General features: G+C 38.5%; 1 protein-coding gene across 1 annotated transcript in view; it reads right to left on the reverse strand.

Moving 5' to 3' along the window:
• Nucleotides 1-188: 188 nt before the first annotated feature.
• The window catches only part of LOC140150244 (uncharacterized), a 59905-nt gene continuing 40189 nt past the window's right edge, over nt 189-19904 (reverse strand). The window contains exons 8-16 of the mRNA XM_072172247.1: nt 19277-19336; nt 17816-18008; nt 15310-15581; nt 10967-11127; nt 10260-10419; nt 4941-5089; nt 2586-2823; nt 1313-1687; nt 189-942 (exon numbers count right to left, since the gene is read on the reverse strand). Coding sequence (XP_072028348.1) covers nt 797-942; nt 1313-1687; nt 2586-2823; nt 4941-5089; nt 10260-10419; nt 10967-11127; nt 15310-15581; nt 17816-18008; nt 19277-19336 — 1754 coding nt within the window. The 3' untranslated portion in view covers nt 189-796. The remainder of the gene's footprint in view (nt 943-1312; nt 1688-2585; nt 2824-4940; nt 5090-10259; nt 10420-10966; nt 11128-15309; nt 15582-17815; nt 18009-19276; nt 19337-19904) is intronic.

Consider the following 19904-nt stretch of genomic DNA (forward strand, 5'->3'; position numbering starts at 1 on the left):
CGAGATACATGTACAGGTATGGCTCTCTGCACATGGGACCGACGGCTTAACGTCCCCTCCGAAGGACGGGGTACTTCATGCTTCATTTACCCAATTCTAAATGAACTGTGGGGAGAGCGGAAGTCTGAATTTCATCTACAGATGTTGCCAATTAATTTCAGATTTTTTTTCCAAGTTAATATCCCAGGAAATCGCCTCCGCCGGGAATTGAACCCGGGACCTCATGTACTAAAGGCAAGTACCCTAACCATTGCGCCACGCTCTCCCACATCAGCTTAATAATCATCAAAATACATCAGCCTAATTATAAGCTAGAAATCATCTAATGGTTAAACAGCGCTGACATATCTTTGCTTCCCCCAGGGTCTATGTTTAAAACGACACTCCAAAATCTATCACTGTCGAACCACCTTTCACTTACAATTTTTGAACGTTTACAGGTTATACATGTACCTGAGATGACGTAATGCGTTATACAGTCAATGAAAATGTATGACCGAGATAGGAATCACGCTACATCCAATGATGCTGTTCAGTCCAGCTTTCCAGAATGTAACCATTGCCTCAAGCCGTTGGCTGTATTACATCGATACACTTTGGAGTTACATACATCACCGAATATAGCGCGCACCGGCAACATGCACACCCCACTTACACGCATCCCCACACCACACACCCCAAACTCATGCCCACACAAACCCCTGTCCATTGCTGACAGTTGTTGCATTAAGATGTAAAATAATGTTTCCATTACAATGGATTTAAACACTCCATTGTAATCATTGTTAAATCTTGTTTACGGGGGAGCACTTGTTGTTTTGTTGATGCGATCACAACCTTCTTCATCCTCGCCGCTAGCACAGTCAACAATGCCATCACATCTCCACTTGGTGAAAATTGCACTCGATGAATGTTCAATGCTTTTGCATGGATCATTGGCATCTGTAAAGATAACACATAGTGACTAGGTTACTGAGAACAGACCTTGAGGAAATAAGGAGAGAAACAATGTTTTTAGGAGCTGTCATTTTCTTTGGAGTATGTCAGTTACCCGGGTCCAGTTTTCCACGACCCCCTCGGCTGTATTAATATTTACCTTCGTAAAATATCATTAATTTAGCTTCGGAGATTCAGAATAGTTTGCACTATTTGTGACTTATAACTACTGGCAAAAAGGTCCGAAACCCACTGGTGTCCTTTTGTGTCTTTTACCTATACTTTCATCCAAACATCATATTATTGTGACCGAGAAATTGAGGAATTGTTTGCCTAAAATTATGTTGATTTACATAAATTTTACTACCGTACTAACCTTGTGGGAAAATAGTATGAAATTCCATGGAAAATACTTCTTTGGTCTCAACAAATTCATCACTTTGAAGTCTTAACCAAACATGGTTGCTATGGGCGACCATTGGAGTTAACTTGGAACCACCTCTTAGTCTCCTTCTTACAGTCGTTCTATTGTAGATATCAGTTCCTTCGCCAATGCTTACTACATCACAACATTCAGATAGCCCAAATTGGTGAAATTTGATTAGTATGTAGGTATTTAATGGTGATGTTATAAACCATGAACAGTCCAGAGAATTGAGAAATGAAGCGGGATAATACGGAGATTTCAACACCTTGTGAGAACCATGGGATATATTAAATCGGAAGTCGAGCCCACAAGCTAAGTTTCTTTCTGAAATAAATAGAAATAATAAAAAAAAATAAATAAAAAAATAAAAAAATAAATAAATAAATAAATAAATAAATAAATAAATAAATAAATAAATAAATAAATAAATAAATAACAACATACTATAGAAATTAGAAAGTAAAGAAAATTAAAATTCAGTTGGCCTGGATTTCCCATTTTTGATAACTCATCCCAGACACATTATCAGGTCGCCTGGTCTAGCTATTGACCGGTGATCAGGATGATAAAGTCACGGGAGAGCCGTCGTGGAAATGCGTCGTAGGTCCTGCAAAGGTTGTAGAATTAGGTCATGTCATCCTGAAGATGCATCTCGGATGAGACGTGATAGGTCGCAGCTATCAACAAATTAATAGTAAGTCCAGATGATCTGAATTGAAATTTTCTTTACTTTGTTTACCTACCAGGATGATTACAAACATTTACAAATATGTAGAAATTCGATCAGCTTCATAATAAATAGGAAAACAAACAATATTTAACAATGCTTTGTATACAAGTAAATAATTAAAATATCTGTGTCTATAATTTTTAACAGGTGTGCTGCGACCCCTAACAAACAAAACGTTTCAAATAAATTCTTCTAGGGCGAAGTTACTGCCGAAAAAATAGGCGATAGTTTCGTGGGGCGCTGTTTCTATTGTTAGCCGTCTAATGCCGTAGGACAATGACCCCAATTGCAAATTCGCCGTTTAGTTTACTGGTTTTCGCCTAAGAATAATATCACCGCATCACCAAAATGCACCGTGATTTTGCAAAACACTCTATAAAACTGTTTCCTGATGCATGCAAGTTCACATTATTGGACATAATACAGGTTGCAATCCCTGTTTAAACAATTCAAAATAGTCTTCGAGGGTAAGGATCTACGTCATGAACTGACCTTTACTTTCACATAATTTTGCTGATCTGTTCATGGCGAAAGGAAAATCTGCACAAGTAATGAATATATATGACCATGACATATCGTTATCTTTTACAAATTGCTCCACTCTGCGACAGAACTCCAGACAAGGAGTGAGTTGTGAAGCTTTCGTCACCTCAACACCAGAACTAGGATTATGTGTACATCGAGGTAGAAATACAGAGCACATAAAAAGTCTGTAGTCACGTATTGTAGTCTGAAAATAATCAGAAAAAGGTTACCATAGTGTTGCTCTTTGAAAGCATTCGGAATTATTCAACACATTACCGCACATTATAGACGAATCCAACGAGCCAAGTCATGGTCAGGATTTGGTCGGCCATATTTGGTTCCCCACATGCATCAAACAGGTGTTAGATTCTTTTGTGTTGTAAACTGTCATCATTCTTTTGTCTACGTGTAACACGGGTGACAGAATGCAGTTTAAAATATCCTTCAATGCCGCATCATTTCACATTTTAGGTGAGATAGCTGGGTTCCCGTCGCGGCTATGGCTGCCATTGAGGAGTAGGAATGCGTGAAATTGGATTCGTCTATATTTTCAAAGCACTGGACATCGTGATGTTGCAATTTGGAATGAATGAGTTACCGATCAGGAGTTAACATATCATTTAGTGCTGGAAGGGTAGAGTGCATAAAGGCAATATCGGGAGAGTGGTCACAAACAATGTCTGACTTAAGATGTTTTAACGCATGTTTGTCCGTCAACTATAGCTTTATTTTCTACTCTTTAGCCTCCTCCTCCATTCTACTCACTATGTGGAGTGAGTGGAATCACACTGACGGCGCGTATAGCCGAATCCAACGAGCCAAGACATGGTCAGGATTTGGTCGGCCATATTTGGGTCACCGCATGCACCAAACAGGTGTTGTGAGTGCCCAATTCGATGTTAGATTTTTTTGTGTTGTAAACTGTGATCATTCTTTTGTCTACGTGTAACACGGGTGATAGAATGCAGTTTAAAATACCCTTCAAGGCCGCATCATTTCACATGTTAGGTGAGATAGCTGGGTCCCCGTCGCGGCTATGGCTGCCATTGTGGTATAGGAATGCGTGAAATTGGATTCGTCTATAGATCGCAAGAACTAGTAAGAGCAAACGTTTATCATGTTTATAGACAAATGCAAGGAGTGTATTATAATGGCCGGGCTCGCACTACTTGTGCTAATCGCAGTGCTTTTGCACGCGTTCATGTTCCTTGCGGGATGATGCATTTATATTTGATCGCATTTCAAACATTTTAATGATAGAAAAATACCTCAAATCATGGGATTTTTTTATCATGTATGTTGCTCGAGAAATTGTACAAAATAATGCGCTTGTACTGACGTGTATGCACGAGCCCATCAGTACACTATTTTGTACAAGTTCACTCCTAACAAGTGATACGCATTTTCTTACTATAGTAACCTAAATTAATACACTCATGGCAGTCTTCCTAAATTTTGTTCCGATTGGCTCTAACTATCTAAGAGTCTGATATTAATAATTTCAACGAAGACATAATCCCACCATGATGGAAGAGAAATTCGTAAAATCATATTTATACTTCTTAAATGGGTATTTCGTGATCCACAACCTCATCCCCCCACTTTTCTCAAAAAATTTTTTATACCACTGGAAACCTCTGACTACATAATGTTTATGTACCAAAAAATTTTTGCAGATTAACTCATTTAGCAAATATATCGTCAAATTTTGATTTCGTTCAGGTATACCAGAACAAAATTACAATAGTGGCCTATGGAGCAGTGTATTACATATAATCAAGAATAACTCGCAAACGCAAAATCGGAATCAACTGAAATTTTGGGAATAAGCTTTTTTCGTGGATAGCTACTGAAAAATGTCATAAAAAGAGGATGCTTGGATCACGAAATCCTCCTTTAATTATTATGGCGACCTTGGAACAAGTTATTGTTTGAATCCAGTTTAATACGTAAGGATTATGATTGAGACTTTTGAACAAGTTGTTGGAATCAAGTTTACATTATGAAACGAATTTGGAGAAAACCTTCTGTTAATAAAATACTATGCTGAGCCACCAGCGTGGGTGGCTCACGCTCCAGTAATTTCAGATGATTGAGCTCAGTAATACATCAAAGAATGTCTTCCAATTCATGAAAACAAATAGATAATCAGCTTATCGGATTAAAAGCTTAGAGGGAAGGTCTTCTTGCTCAGCGAGTGTTTGTAATTATCAGAAGGTTTTCTCCAAATTCATTCTCTAATGAATACGTAAGGACTGTCATAACCCGTTTTCTTTATCCAAAACTGAAATCGTTTATAGACACTTTTATACACGTACTTACATTGTCCCTGCTTTTTGTTGTATTAGTAGTGGCAAGCAATCGTTCAATTGTACTCTTGTAGTCTGTTTGAGATGTTACGTATGTATGACTATAGGGCAGAATTCCGCGGCATCCATCAAGATCAATTGGTTCACAAAGAACTGACGGATCTGTAAAAGAAACATTCGTTAGGGGTAGTGCAAGAATTATTTGTACCCCAGGGTGGTGAATTCTCAAAGTGGTCTACCAAATATCACTTGCCCCCCCCCCTTTTTTGTGTTTCTAATGTTTTCCCTTTTTAGGGCGTAATATAGAAAAGGTGCCCAAACTACCTGTGCCAAAAATATATTGCCGCCCCCCCCTTTCGCCCTGCCAAAAATTGCTTGACCCCCACCCCTTCGACCTGCCAAAAAATGCTTGTCCCCCCCCCCCCCCTTTTTGGCCTGCCAAAAAACTTTTTTTCTTATTAAACCTGCTAGACACTATATATGGTGTCAAGGACACTTGGGTTGAATAAAAGCGAAAAATGATAAAAATTACCCAATTTGCATATATTTTGGCGGCCATCTTGAATTTTTGGGTGCCGGATTTCAAGAGAGTCCAGGTACACAACGAAACATGTCAGAAACATAATTCTTTTTTTAAATGAAAGATAATAAGCAAACTTGAAAAATGTAGGAGTTAGATTTTTAAAAAATATTCCATATAAGAAAAAACAAATCTAAAATAAAGAAAAACATGGGTATTTTGCACTCAATAGCGCCCTCTATAATTTGATTTTATCTTTTCCTGAGAAAATGGAATGCTTTAAAAAATATCTAACTACATTTTTTAGGTTTGTTTATTATCTTTCATTTAAAAAAATTAAGTTTCTAACATATTTCGTTGCTGGACTCTTTTGAAATCCGACACCCAAAAATCCAAGATGGCCGCTAAAATAATATGCAAATTTTTAGCTAATTTAGATGTTTGGAAATATTCGTACTTTGGTGTTTTAGTTAATGTTATAGGTAATAGTACATTGCCTAGTTAACGTCGCTGTGTGAAAAATAACCGGCCAATATTAAAAGTACTCTTCTAAAATTCTAGACAATATAGTTTTGTAACATGTCCTAAATTTTTAGCTAATTTAGGTTTTTGGAGAGGGTCGCACTTTTGTGTTTTAGGAAGGACATGTAAACGACAGATAACACCAAAATATGAAGAAATTATTTCCAAACCGTGTTAAGTCAACAATCATTATGTTGCTCATTTTCAAGAATGCTGGTTTACAAAAGCACGCCATTGTCTCATTTCGTGAACAAAGGTACACATACCATTGTTTCCTTTCGTTTCCTTTATAATCGGTTACCCAACTGAAGCTATGAATACCAGCTTTATTGCGATATCGCACATGAAAACAGACACTTGTGCACAACCAGAGAAGATCCGATTTAATCATTTGAGCTGTTTCAATGAGTGTTATCTTGGTTTAATAGCTTTTAATGGGGTTAAGTCCTGCAAAGGTCGAGATGAATTCTACTGTAGACATGACTGCATGATGCTAGCTATATCTATAACAGATCATGAATCACAGCGGTAGCTCAAACATTACGAAGAACTGATATGTTTTGAAATTTATATGCGTTATAAATGCAATCAAGGTAATTTAAGGGGGTACTACACCCCTGGCCAATTTTGTGCCTATTTTTGCATTTTTCTCAAAAATTATAGCACATTGGTGACAAGTAAGATATGTATATTATAGGGGCAAGGACTGCAAGTACTCAGTAAACAAAGTTCTTGATATCTGATCCAGAAATTGCACTTACTTTGTGTACGTTTCAGCAACACTGTTGCCTCTGTCAACACTTGATGATGAGTGATTCCTACTGGCAACCGACGCTAGATGTATCTCCAGCGTAGGTCTTGGTGTTGCCAATTGATTTTCCATCTGGGGATTTTCTTGAACCCAGTTCTAGAAACTCATCAAAAATGTGTTAGAGTTGAGACTGTCCGTCGTGGTGGTGCCCCTCCTCTTTCTAATTTCTATAGCCTCCTTTATCCAGCGTGTGAATCGTTCTTGTTCAGTGCCTATGATCTCAGCGTCCCCCCCCCCATCCAATAACATGGTTCTTGTCGACTACATGATCTGTGACTGCTGACTTGTTTACCGTTGTGAGAGACTCTTTTCTACCGGCTCTGGTGGTAACTGTGCTGTTAACCTTCCCCTGTGTTCCTGTGTTCATCAAGTCGTGTACCAAATTTTCTGCCTGTTTCCCCTATGTATGAAAGGTCACAGTTCAAACAGGAGATCTTGTAAACTGCTTGGGTCAAGTTGTTAGGATCACGTTTATCTTTCTCCAATTCTCTGCGGAGCGTGTTGTGTGGCTTCATCGCGGTTGAGACATTGTATTTTTTCATCACTCTTGACACCCTTTCTGTGACGCCTTTGACATAGGGTAGAACGACCATACCACGGCTTCTGGTGCTGTCATCAGTCTTTTTAGCCGATTTCTTTGGCTTGACACTTTCCATCTGGTCTTTGACTTTTTCAAAGGACCACTTAGGGTAACCGCATGTTTGAAGCGCTTCCTGGTTTTTCTTATCCTCCTCAACCTTGTCCTCCTCTTCTGTCACGATGGTGTCCTTCCTGTTGTATAATGTGCGGATTACCCCCAGTTTTGATGTAAAGGATGGTGCGACTTGTAGTTGACGTGTTGGTCGGTATGAGTAGGCTTGCGATAGACCAGCAACTTCACCGTTCCATCGTCTCTCTTCACAATTCGGGTGTCCAGAAATGGAAGCTGACCTTGCGATTCTTGTTCAAAGGTAAATTTGATGGAACCTGACTTGTCTACTTGGTTGATGTGGTCTGTGAGCTGCTGAACACTATCTCTTTGAATAACTTCAAGAATGTCGTCGACATATCGGAGCCATAGCTTTGGTCTGCAATCAAGTTGGGCAGTAGCGATCGCCTGTTGTTCTAAGGCTTCCATAAAAATGTTGGCCGCTATAGGGCTTACGGGACTGCCCATCGCCGTACCAAAGAGCTGACGATATATTTTGCCTTGAACGTAAAATAGGTAGTGGTCAGTATGAACTTCAGTAGATCTACGACGTCCTCACTTGTTATTTTGATTTTCGACTACAACTACTGTACTGAAAATTCAGCAACTCAAAGCAAGTAGTTATTGATTTATTGATCAAATATTGGTTTTCAAGAATGCTGGTTTACAAAAAGCACGCCATTGTCTCATTTCGTGAACAAAGGTACACATACCATTGTTTCCTTTCATTTCCTTTATAATCGGTTACCCAACTGAAGCTATGAATACCAGCTTTATTGCGATATCGCACATGAAAACAGACACTTGTGCACAACCAGAGAAGATCCGATTTAATCAGTTGAGCTGTTTCAATGAGTGTTATCTTGGTTTAATAGCTTTTAATGGGGTTAAGTCCTGCAAAGGTCGAGATGAATTCTACTGTAGACATGACTGCATGATGCTAGCTATATCTATAACAGATCATGAATCACAGCGGTAGCTCAAACATTACGAAGAACTGATATGTTTTGAAATTTATATACGTTATAAATGCAATCAAGGTAACTTAAGGGGGGTACTACACCCCTGGCCAATTTTGTGCCTATTTTTGCATTTTTCTCAAAAATTATAGCACATTGGTGACAAGTAAGATATGTATATTATAGGGGCAAGGACTGCAAGTACTCAGTAACCAAAGTTCTTGATATCTGATCCAGAAATTGCACTTACTTTGTGTACGTTTCAGCAACACTGTTGCCTCTGTCAACACTTGATGATGAGTGATTCCTACTGGCAACCGACGCTAGATGTATCTCCAGCGTAGGTCTTGGTGTTGCCAATTGATTTTCCATCTGGGGATTTTCTTGAACCCAGTTCTAGAAACTCATCAAAAATGTGTTAGAGTTGAGACTGTCCGTCGTCTCTGTTCATGGTGGTGCCCCTCCTCTTTCTAATTTCTATAGCCTCCTTTATCCAGCGTGTGAATCGTTCTTGTTCAGTGCCTATGATCTCAGCGTCCCCCCATCCAATAACATGGTTCTTGTCGACTACATGATCTGTGATTGCTGACTTGTTTACCGTTGTGAGAGACTCTTTTCTACCGGCTCTGGTGGTAACTGTGCTGTTAACCTTCCCCTGTGTTCCTGTGTTCATCAAGTCGTGTACCAAATTTTCTGCCAGTTTCCCCTATGTATGAAAGGTCACAGTTCAAACAGGGGATCTTGTAAACTGCTTGGGTCAAGTTGTTAGGATCACGTTTATCTTTCTCCAATTCTCTGCGGAGCGTGTTGTGTGGCTTCATCGCGGTTGAGACATTGTATTTTTTTCATCACTTTTGACACCCTTTCTGTGACGCCTTTGACATAGGGTAGAACGACCATACCACGGCTTCTGGTGCTGTCATCAGTCTTTTTAGCCGATTTCTTTGGCTTGACACTTTCCATCTGGTCTTTGACTTTTTCAAAGGACCACTTAGGGTAACCGCATGTTTGAAGCGCTTCCTGGTTTTTCTTATCCTCCTCAACCTTGTCCTCCTCTTCTGTCACGATGGTGTCCTTCCTGTTGTATAATGTGTGGATTACCCCCAGTTTTTGATGTAAAGGATGGTGCGACTTGTAGTTGAGGTGTTGGTCGGTATGAGTAGGCTTGCGATAGACCAGCAACTTCACCGTTCCATCGTCTCTCTTCACAATTCGGGTGTCCAGAAATGGAAGCTGACCTTGCGATTCTTGTTCAAAGGTAAATTTGATGGAACCTGACTTGTCTACTTGGTTGATGTGGTCTGTGAGCTGCTGAACACTATCTCTTTGAATAACTTCAAGAATGTCGTCGACATATCGGAGCCATAGCTTTGGTCTGCAATCAAGTTGGGCAGTAGCGATCGCCTGTTGTTCTAAGGCTTCCATAAAAATGTTGGCCGCTATAGGGCTTACGGGACTGCCCATCGTCGTACCAAAGAGCTGACGATATATTTTGCCTTGAACGTAAAATAGGTGGTGGTCAGTATGAACTTCAGTAGATCTACGACGTCCTCACTTGTTATTGTTGTCTATGCTGAAATAAAATTTCCAGTGCAGTAGTTGTAGTCCTTGCCCCTATAATATACATATCTTACTTGTCCCCAATACGTTATAATTTTTGAGAAAGATGCAAAAATAGGCACAAAATTGGGCAGGGGTGTAGTACCCCCTTAAACTTTAGAAAATGTGAAGTTATTCCCACATCCTTTACAAATAAATCAAGACTATATGACGTCATCGTCAATGCGCAGATCGTCACTACGTGAATTACAGGTAAGGAGAATGTTACTAACCTCCATCAACAACTGATAAGATAAACTCCCTATATCTTGAAACACGCGCATAGACTCCAGAAAAATTAGGATGGCCACATCCCATGCCAAAACTAGTTACTCCTACCATATGCCATTTGTCACTCTCTCGCTGACAAACAAGTGGTCCACCACTATCACTCTGTTAGGAATAATAATACAACACTAACATTAGCCAATGACAATAAGGTTGCATACCTAAGCGTTAATTTTAGATTATTTAAGCTGGTTGGTAAGTTTGGTCCTTTTTCTTCACTGCCTCTTTTCATACGACACATTTCACTTTATCTCACATTTCTCTTACGTTGTAATAAAACACACACACTACTCATAAAGTGTTTATATGTAATTGTTCGATCATCCTCTTCTTTTTTAACCAAATACAATAATAATAATGATGCCACCCTACCCACGATATTCCGATATTTGTAAGATTGTCGACAAAAATTTAAAATTTTGGCCCAATTTGACCTGAGATGAAAATTAGTTATTAGTATACCGTATTACAGTATGTAATAGACAACCGGCACATTTTAAAAACTGCCCTCTTTTTTGAGCTGAAATAGATAGTTTGGATTTCCTTGATGATGGCGGTATTACGATTAAGCTGGTTACGATATATAAACATACGACAAACAGAAAGTCCATGCTACTTCGGGCATAACTTTGAACATGAACACTAGCATTACCTGACACGCGTCCACACTTCCATCATCAGTACCTGCACATATCATATTATCAGTGATGACATTATACGAGGGCAACGGTGAAAGATTATATTGGTTGTGGCATTCAACTTTTGGTACAAGTGGCAACCTTGCTTCCTGGAGTTCAACAGAGATGTTTCCAGCTGTAAAATATAAAAATAAGCTAAGAGTAATCATAAGAGGAAAGACAGTGTGGTTCGATTCCTTCTTTCCTTCCTATCGCCCTTTCTTCTTTCCTTCCTTACTTTCTTCTTAATTTCATGTAATATCTTCTACTATTGTACAGTTTTGATTTCTCCAGGAATATTGATAATAGACTAAATCCTCCAGTCTCGAATACTACGCACGGCCGTTGCACTGTGCTGTATACTCGAACGAGCCGCCGTCATGTTTGTCCGCCATTTTGCGAGTGAGAGGCCGAGGGACTCAGGCTAGCCGCCGTCATGTTTGTCCGCCATTTTGCGAGTGAGAGGCCGAGGGACTCAGGCTATATTGATAAGGGGAGGTTCTTCTTTAGATAAGAACGCAATTGCATCTGAAGGAAAGCTATATACTAAAATATCCCAGACTTAAAGATTTCTTAAGTCTGACCCAAACTACCTTTCTGCACTATTATCCCCGTACGCAAGGAATTACCATGTTTAAGGCTACATGCTCTTTTTGGTTGCAATTTTTGGACGGAAATAATCCGATCAAAACATTAAAGTAATCTTTTCCCACAACTAAATATCATAGTCAGGAAATTAATGATGCATCTGGTAGCTTAGATCATAACTTTCATTATACTTAGTTGCAGTTATCCCAGATAATTCTTGATTTGTTTTTACAGAGTCTTGAATTGTCGATGTTTTTGAACTCGAGGCATGACCTCTTCTCAAATTAGCCCCAAATCATAATTTATTATATGCACGTGTAGCAAACACCAATGGGAATAATTGGACGTTGTTAGCGGAGCCTAAATTTGGTTTGATTTTATTTCACAATAATTCTAAGGTGAGAATTTTGACCTGACATTTCCTTTTTGGATTTCCAATTTAAATTAATTGATATGTGATATTTTGAATAAATAAAGAGTACGCTTACCTTTCTGCAACACTTCCCGGTATCATTGAGCATCTGCTGATAGCCAACATTTTAGCTGAAAACAGTCCCTTCCTATCATTTTTGAACAAAATATGGTTCAAAAGTACGTACACTGCGCGTATATTCTGGCACAGCGAGGTAATGAAGAGAGCAATTTACGGTGGGGTATCTATTGTAAGCTATTAGGGTAGGTCTATAGTATATCTTCCCGCAAGTGACAAGATGTGTCAAGCAGGTGCATACATAAGGGCGGTATATTCAAACGGTATTGCCTGGATCATTGAGTATCGATTGCGCACGTATACACGGATGTGTGTGGTCCTCCCCAGGTTTTGACATGAATTACAAATGACGTCGTGAATGACCCAGCGTTTTCATTTTATTATTACAAAATTAATCGTCGTTTATCACGAGTCCTAAGAGTCATACCAGTTCAATTCATCAAAATTAATTTGTATTAAATGAAAAACAAACAGACAAGTAGAGTCATATGTCTTTCTATGACTGTATTCCTACCAAAATCTGATTTTCAATACACTAGAAACGTGTTGATATGTATATCTTTGAAAATCGCCGAATGTTAAGCACAGTCACCGTGGCACAATAGGCATCTTTAGCATTCATAGTGCCTTGGCAGTGGTTCGAACCCTGGTTAAAATTTTAGTATTTTTTATTCTTTTTACTAATGCGCTGTGCCGTTTTTCAAACACGCCCCTGATTGAAATTGATGGGCAAGTACCCTTAAGCGGGCAGGATAATCCCACAGGAACTATTGATCGATAGATATTGCCCTATCCTGTCAAAGTAATGAATGACTCCTATTATTATTCATTCTGCAATAGTCCTTGAAAATACCTCCAGCTTGCCAACCAATTCCCCTCAACTTGGACAATATAGTATATAGATTTTGTGTGTGAGTAGTGAGGATGGAAATGACATGTGATCAAGCAAAATCAGTCGGAAGCCGGTAATATTGATTTTAAGATAAACCGAAATATTTCATTTTGTTCCAATTTTTTTGGAAACTGTTTAACTATTCATATTTTTTGAACTGGTTGTCCAATTTCTACGGGGTTTTCTGCAAAATGTAGTTTGTAAATGCTTATTACAATCCAATAAGAAACTGAAAATATGACCGACTTCAGACTGATCACACCACATCTGACTGAATACTTTGACCACTCATCCTGAAGTTAAAATCGTTAAAATCATTGCCTGATTGCCTAATGCCTTCCGTATATCTATAAGAGTACCACACCTTAGTCTTGTTTACTTTTTTTCCACGCAATTTGAGATACCTTATGTCAAAGCTCGTTTAACTTGTTTAAGGGATGGGGTATGAACGTTTGGACAGTATTTATTGTGGACATTAGAGCACACCAGATATATCGAATTGCATTCTGAATACGAAGAATGTCCTTCTGATATCAAATAATTAAAAATTAATATTTTTTATATTTAACAGTACTTGAAGTAAACTTTATAAATCTGATGATTTATACTTAAAGTGTATGTAGGTGGGATGAAAAGCCGACGATCAATTGAAAATTTGGACCTTTTGTATTGAAGATATGGATTTTTTTTTCCCAAAACACCAAAACAAATTAGGTCTTTTGGGGAAAAATCTATATCTTCAATATGAAAGGTCAAAATTTTCAATTGATCATCGGTTTTTCCTCCCAGCTACATACACTTTAAGAATATATCATTAGATTTATAAAATTTACTTCGAGGACTGTTATATATCAACAATGTGAAAAATATCAAATTTTAATAATTTGTCATAAAATTTGTATTAAATCGTGAATTTAAAAAAGTGAAAATTATTTGATATCAGAAAGACATTCTTCGTATTCGGAATGCAATTCGATATGTCTGATGTGCTCTCATGTCCCACAATAAATATTGTCCAAACGCTCAAAACTCTCATTCCAGATCCCTTGATAGTTGTTGGAAATCTTATCTCATTGCTTTATTCCTCCTGTCATTACTTTATTACCCCGTTTTTGAATTACAAAATAATACAACACTCAAAGATTACATTTGAAACACCACAATCGGTCGTTTCAAGTTATGAGTATTAGGATTTGTTTGGGTTTGGTCACGTGGTTTCCCATTATCCTGCCTGTTTTAATTCAGTTTGTTATATAATCGTGTGACCGCAGAATCAATTGGTTTGAAGTTACCTTGATCAAAGTATACAAAAGAAGTGTTTAAATTTCGCAGTGCAATATTCACGAGAGAAATCGAACAACTCAATCTACATTTGAAAGCGTGGTGTAGATGTTCAAATAATTCTATGAAAAAATATAGACCATCGAAATATTTCTTCCCGAGATTACAAAAGAATAGACGCTCGAGTTATGTTCACATCTATATTCATATGCATATCGCATATATGGTTAATCGATTGAAGCTATATGACTTCCGATATAAATGCTAGTTGACTTTTATTCAAGTTATTTATTGCACGAAAATGAGATAGGGGAGAGAGGTGGTGTGCGAGGGGTTTGGGGAAAGAGGAAGAGAAACAGAGGGAGATCGAGAGAGTGGATTAGAAGAGGGACGGGAAGGAAGGGGATGGGAGAGCTCGAGACGGGAGTGGAGTAGGTTGTAGGGGAGGGAAGAGTTCAGTATAGGGGAGAGGTGAGGGAGAGAAGAAGGAGACACTGGGCCGGGTAGAGTAGGAGAGGGAATAGGGGAAGAGGATGTAATATAGGTTAGAGGATAGGGGAGCCTAGGCGAGATGTATGTGTTTTGCTTTCCGGGGACAAGAAACTAATTAATTTATACATTTTTATGTCGCTTATAAATGCAGCAGTTATGTACGCGTGTGATTGATATCCAATCCATACATTATATTTATTTACTTCAACATAACACAACACAAAGCGGAAAATTATGTAGCCGATAATATGGTTTCTTTTGTGAAAAACAATCAACCATAAAAATTAGAGCAAAAATAAAAAAAAGTAATAAAGAAAAAATATGAAAACATAGGTGTGCTTGTGGTCAACTTGGTCATAAGATACGGAGTTGAAACTTAGCAAACAATTACAAGAAGTGTGAATAAATAATATCTGAAAAAGTTACATTGTTTTGTTGTACCATCACAAATGCATTTCATTTTCTACATGTAATCTCTTTATAGGAGACCCTGTTACTATCGACGTAAATAAACGAATCAAGTCAGGAGAGGATTGCGTAATGTCATTAAAAATATATAGAAAATAATTTCTTACAAACTTCCTTGACACCCCATCCAGCGATGAAGCACTGCTTATATTGGTCCCAGTTTCTGTAATTTGTCTCCAGGCATACAGGCATGACATGTCCCGCATACATCTGTACTGGTTTAGCAAGTTTCAGTACGGCTATGTCGTGATCTTTGTGCAGAGGACTGAATCCTGGGTGACTATATATCTCTTCGACAGGTATTTCTTGATGATACGGTGATGGGTCTTCAAGGGAGAGGTCGCCGAATGTGATATTTTGAAGAATAGCATCACGACCACTGTGGTAGGGTAAAAGAAGTACAGGTATAATTGTAAAATTGTGTTGCATCCAATATAAAGTAATATCACCTAGGCACCTGGAGTGAGGACAGTTAAGATTAGGAGCGATGGGTTCCCCTTTAGATACGGAATGCTTTGGATCAAACACAATGATTTTAATCTCTTACATTGATGATGAGTGGTCAAACTCTTTAGTTAGATTTGTCAAAAATGTCAATGCTATCCGCAATAATCGTATGAGAAAACTTCCGTATGACTATGAGGACCAAAAATAATCACTGAACCGGAATCGTGAAATGTTATTGTCTGTGGTGGAACGACCAGAGGTATTCACATGGATTATTGCCGGCATGTTTAGGGACACACCTTTTGATTCTCAGAGGGCATGGGAGTTTGGGTCAGGCGGATTTATTTTCGCCGCGAAGGTATCGGTTTTTTGTAAAATTTTAATGTATACATTTATACAGAGATTTTATTTCACTCAACAGTGAGGCGAAATAAGTGGGCGATTTTTTTGTCAAAAAACACCCATGCCTGCCCCCGACTTTCAAGAGACGCAGCACTGCGCACTATATTTACGCGCTGTTTACGCGCAAGTTGTCACTTTGTACTTCATAGTGGACCAACTGTAGAGGAATATAATACCGGTATCATAAGTGGGGATGGCCCCTTCTCTTTACGAACAGTTCTGCGCTTTAATAACATGCATATGGATTATTCTTCTGTACACGGGACCAACAGATACTTCCGAACCACAAGACGCACACGCGGCTTACTACTTATCCTGCACGTGCTAAGCAGTGTATTGGGTTGTGAAGAAATTCGTCAATATACTCTACTGATAGTATGATTAAAAACATAAACGCCGATAAAAAAAATAACCTCGCTAAACATATGTAAACTGGGCTCAAAAGGAGTCTTATAATTTTTCACAACGTCATATCTTAAAATCGTGTCCATAAAAATGCACCAAAATTGTACACAAGTTTACTTCAATACTCTACTCTAAACACTGGTCAGTAACCAAACAGTCGTCCAACTGACAAAACAGCAAAGTGCACTGACATGTGTCAGCTTCCTGGACCACATTCACAGCCTAATAATTGGCACCTAACACAAGAAATCTGTGAGTAAGTGGAATAGTGTGGAACAAGACCTGTTTATTGAAGAAAGCGTGTGAAAGGCAGAAGCACCCCGTTACACACTATTCCACTTACTCTTTGGAAATTATCACCTCTGTAAGGATCTTGTGCGCATTCTCACAGATTTCTTTTGCTGGGTGCCAATTATTCGTCTGTGAATGTGGTCCAGGAAGCTGTTCTGGGTCAGTTCATTTTGCTATTGTGTCAGTTGGACAACTGCTTGGTTACTTAGAACATATGTTTAGAGTAGAGTATTGAAGTAATAATGTGTGTAATTTTAGTTCATTTCTATGGACAGGATTTTAAGATATGACCTTGTGAAAAATTATAAGTTTCTTTTTGAGGCCAGTTTACTAAACGGTGATTAGGTGAATGTAATTGCAGGATTTCCGACATTTGGGCAAATGATTTCTAGTACCAAGGCAAACTCATGTAGGATTGGCTCGAACCCGCGCAGCGTAGGTCGTATAGACTCGGCCGGTAGCCCATCGTCTTAGACCACTCGGCCATCCAGTGGCGTAACCAGACGTGACCTTCCGTGGGGGGGTTACGGGTTAGGGGTGGGGACCAGGGCCCGCCTTAAGCTTCAGGGCAAAGCCCCGTGGGGTCAGGGGCGGAGCCATCGGAAGCTCCTGGTTTTGGGCATATTAGAAGCTAAAAAATCAGGATTTCAGAGTACAAATTTCACAATGAAAGTAGTATAGATTTGTTTGAAGCTGCACTAAAATTTGTACAACAGTTATCCTTAATTTCTCTTCTTCCCCCTTTCTTTCTTCTTCTCCCTTCCCCTTTTTTCTTCCCTCTTTTTTCTTTTCTTCTTTCCCCTTTCTCTTCTCTCTTTTTCTTTCCTTTTCTCTTCTTCCTTCCCTTTCCTCTCCTTTCTTTCCTTTTACCTTTTTTTCCTTCTCCCTTTCCCTTTCCCTTTCTCCTCTTCCCTCTTTCTTTCCCTTTCCCCCTTTTCCCCCTTCCCTATTTTTGCTCTTCTTCGCAGGTTTTTTGTGTCCGGGGGCAGCTTGCAGCTTGAGATATCGCCGTTTTTACTCAGGAGGGCATAGTTAAGTCGCGAGAACAGGAAAATACAATGTACTCACATGGTAACGCAGTGAGCGGCAGTAATAGCCCACTCAGGAGCAATCAACGACGCCGCACATTTATGCCCAACTACGGCGTAATCCATCGAACCAATCCACGGCCAAGCACCAGACAATGCCGGATACCCACCGATGATACGAAAACGTGATAACGCACTATTACGATATCCACATTGATCTTGATTCAATATATCTACAATTAGAATAATTATGAATAAAATGAAAAACTGTGAAACGTATCAAAATTATTTTGTTTGTGTGTCTGATATTGTCATATTGCCTTTATATTAAGTTGTCATTTTGTTGGATTACTTCCAATAAAAATTACTGTAAAGCCATGATTGTTTTGAATCACACAATTATAATTCTATATTGCAACTTGAAAAAAAAATATTTTAGTTCAATCGTTCTGGCAATGAAAGTCTCTTTTCAATATTTAGTTAAAGGGAACAAATAAAGTAAAAGAAATCAACGTTTGCACGTTGTTTCAATCGCAGTCATTAAATGAAAAAAGATGTAAAGGTCTTCAAATTCTTGATTATACTACCATTAATTTCACTCTCCCATTGCTTAAGGAAATATGTCACCAATGGGCTATTCCAGCTGAAATCCATACACACCCTGACATGATCTTAATCGCCACACAGGGAATGTAGATTTCAAATGGAGTCACCCCTTTCAGGTAACCCATTTGACATTCACACTCCCTGTGTTAAAGATCAAGTGCATGTCTTCCATTGAGGATGTGATGTATGGATATCAACTGGAATATTTGTCCTATAGTCAGAGCACATAAAACTTAATTGTTTGATCTTAATTGTTCTTCATACATACTGGAAATGCATACTTTTGGCGTTTCTTCTACAAACTGTTATTTTAATTCCTAGTTGGATTTAACCAAAGTGTAGGGATTGAGCTACAGTTCATCTGAAAAACAGAATAATATCATCTTAAATATTATGTGCCGAAAATAGAAGATTAACTTTGCTTCTTTTAATATAGGATCCACAACTTATAGTTCCCCTGGCGTTTTTTGAAAGGTATGTGTAGCCTTATTTGTTTTACACATATGAACCAACGTATAGTTTCGCACATCATTGCATTCGGTCACAATAGTTCAATGTGTAAAAAAGAGGCTGTTTTAAAAGTTGCACATGAGTCCATAGTGCAACTTTCTTTAACAAAAACAGGTCTGGCTTACTGTATTGTTTGAGGATTGACTCCTATAGACTCAGATGAAACTTTTAAAGTGGCCTCTTGTATTTCATAATGAGCCATTGTGACCGAGCGCAATGATAGTGACACTATAAATTGGTCCAGATGTGAAGAACAAACAAGGCTATACATACCATTTTACATTCTTATATTTCGTAAAATATTATTTCCATTTATTTCAAAAAGCGTAAGGGCAACTTATAATGTTTTCCAATTATGATTTAGGTTATGCTATACTTTACGTACCGTGATGCAGAACTTCAACAAATAAATCATCTGATGCTGTCGATGGCTTGATTTTATTATCTGCAGAATAAAAGAACAAATGATGTCGTCCTTTTTTATTCAAAATTCTTGTATACAAATCCAAAAGTATTTCGGTACCCCGTATAAAGATATTAAACCTACCTTAATGACGTTTCGCAATACAATGTAGTACTTTCTCAAATTGATTGATCAACTTTCCCACTCCTCGTCTGTTTCCTGTTTGACGTTGGTGGTGGCGTTTTGGAGTGGAGTAATTGGTCATAAATGTGGGGTAGGAAGTGGTTGCCCTCGTCTCGATTGATTGTGTTGGCTCTCTTTTGCCGGGTCAAGATGGCATCCTTGATGTGTCTTTGCTTTCTGTTTTGCTCTTTGTTTCTGATTTTTGCGTCTTCCCAGTCTATGACATGGTTTTCATCCGCTACGTGGTCCGTTATGGCTGATTTGTTTACCTCTCCTGTGACCGAGGCTTTTCTCTCTGATCTTGTGAATGCCTTATTTGTAAATGACCAATCTCCAAAACGTCACCAACGTCAAGTTCCAACCAGAAACAGGCGAGGAGTGGGAGAGTTGATCAGTCAATTTGAGAAAGTACTACGTTGTAGTACGA

The sequence above is a fragment of the Amphiura filiformis genome, chromosome 4 (assembly GCF_039555335.1).
Source record: "Amphiura filiformis chromosome 4, Afil_fr2py, whole genome shotgun sequence".
NCBI lineage: Eukaryota > Metazoa > Echinodermata > Ophiuroidea > Amphilepidida > Amphiuridae > Amphiura > Amphiura filiformis.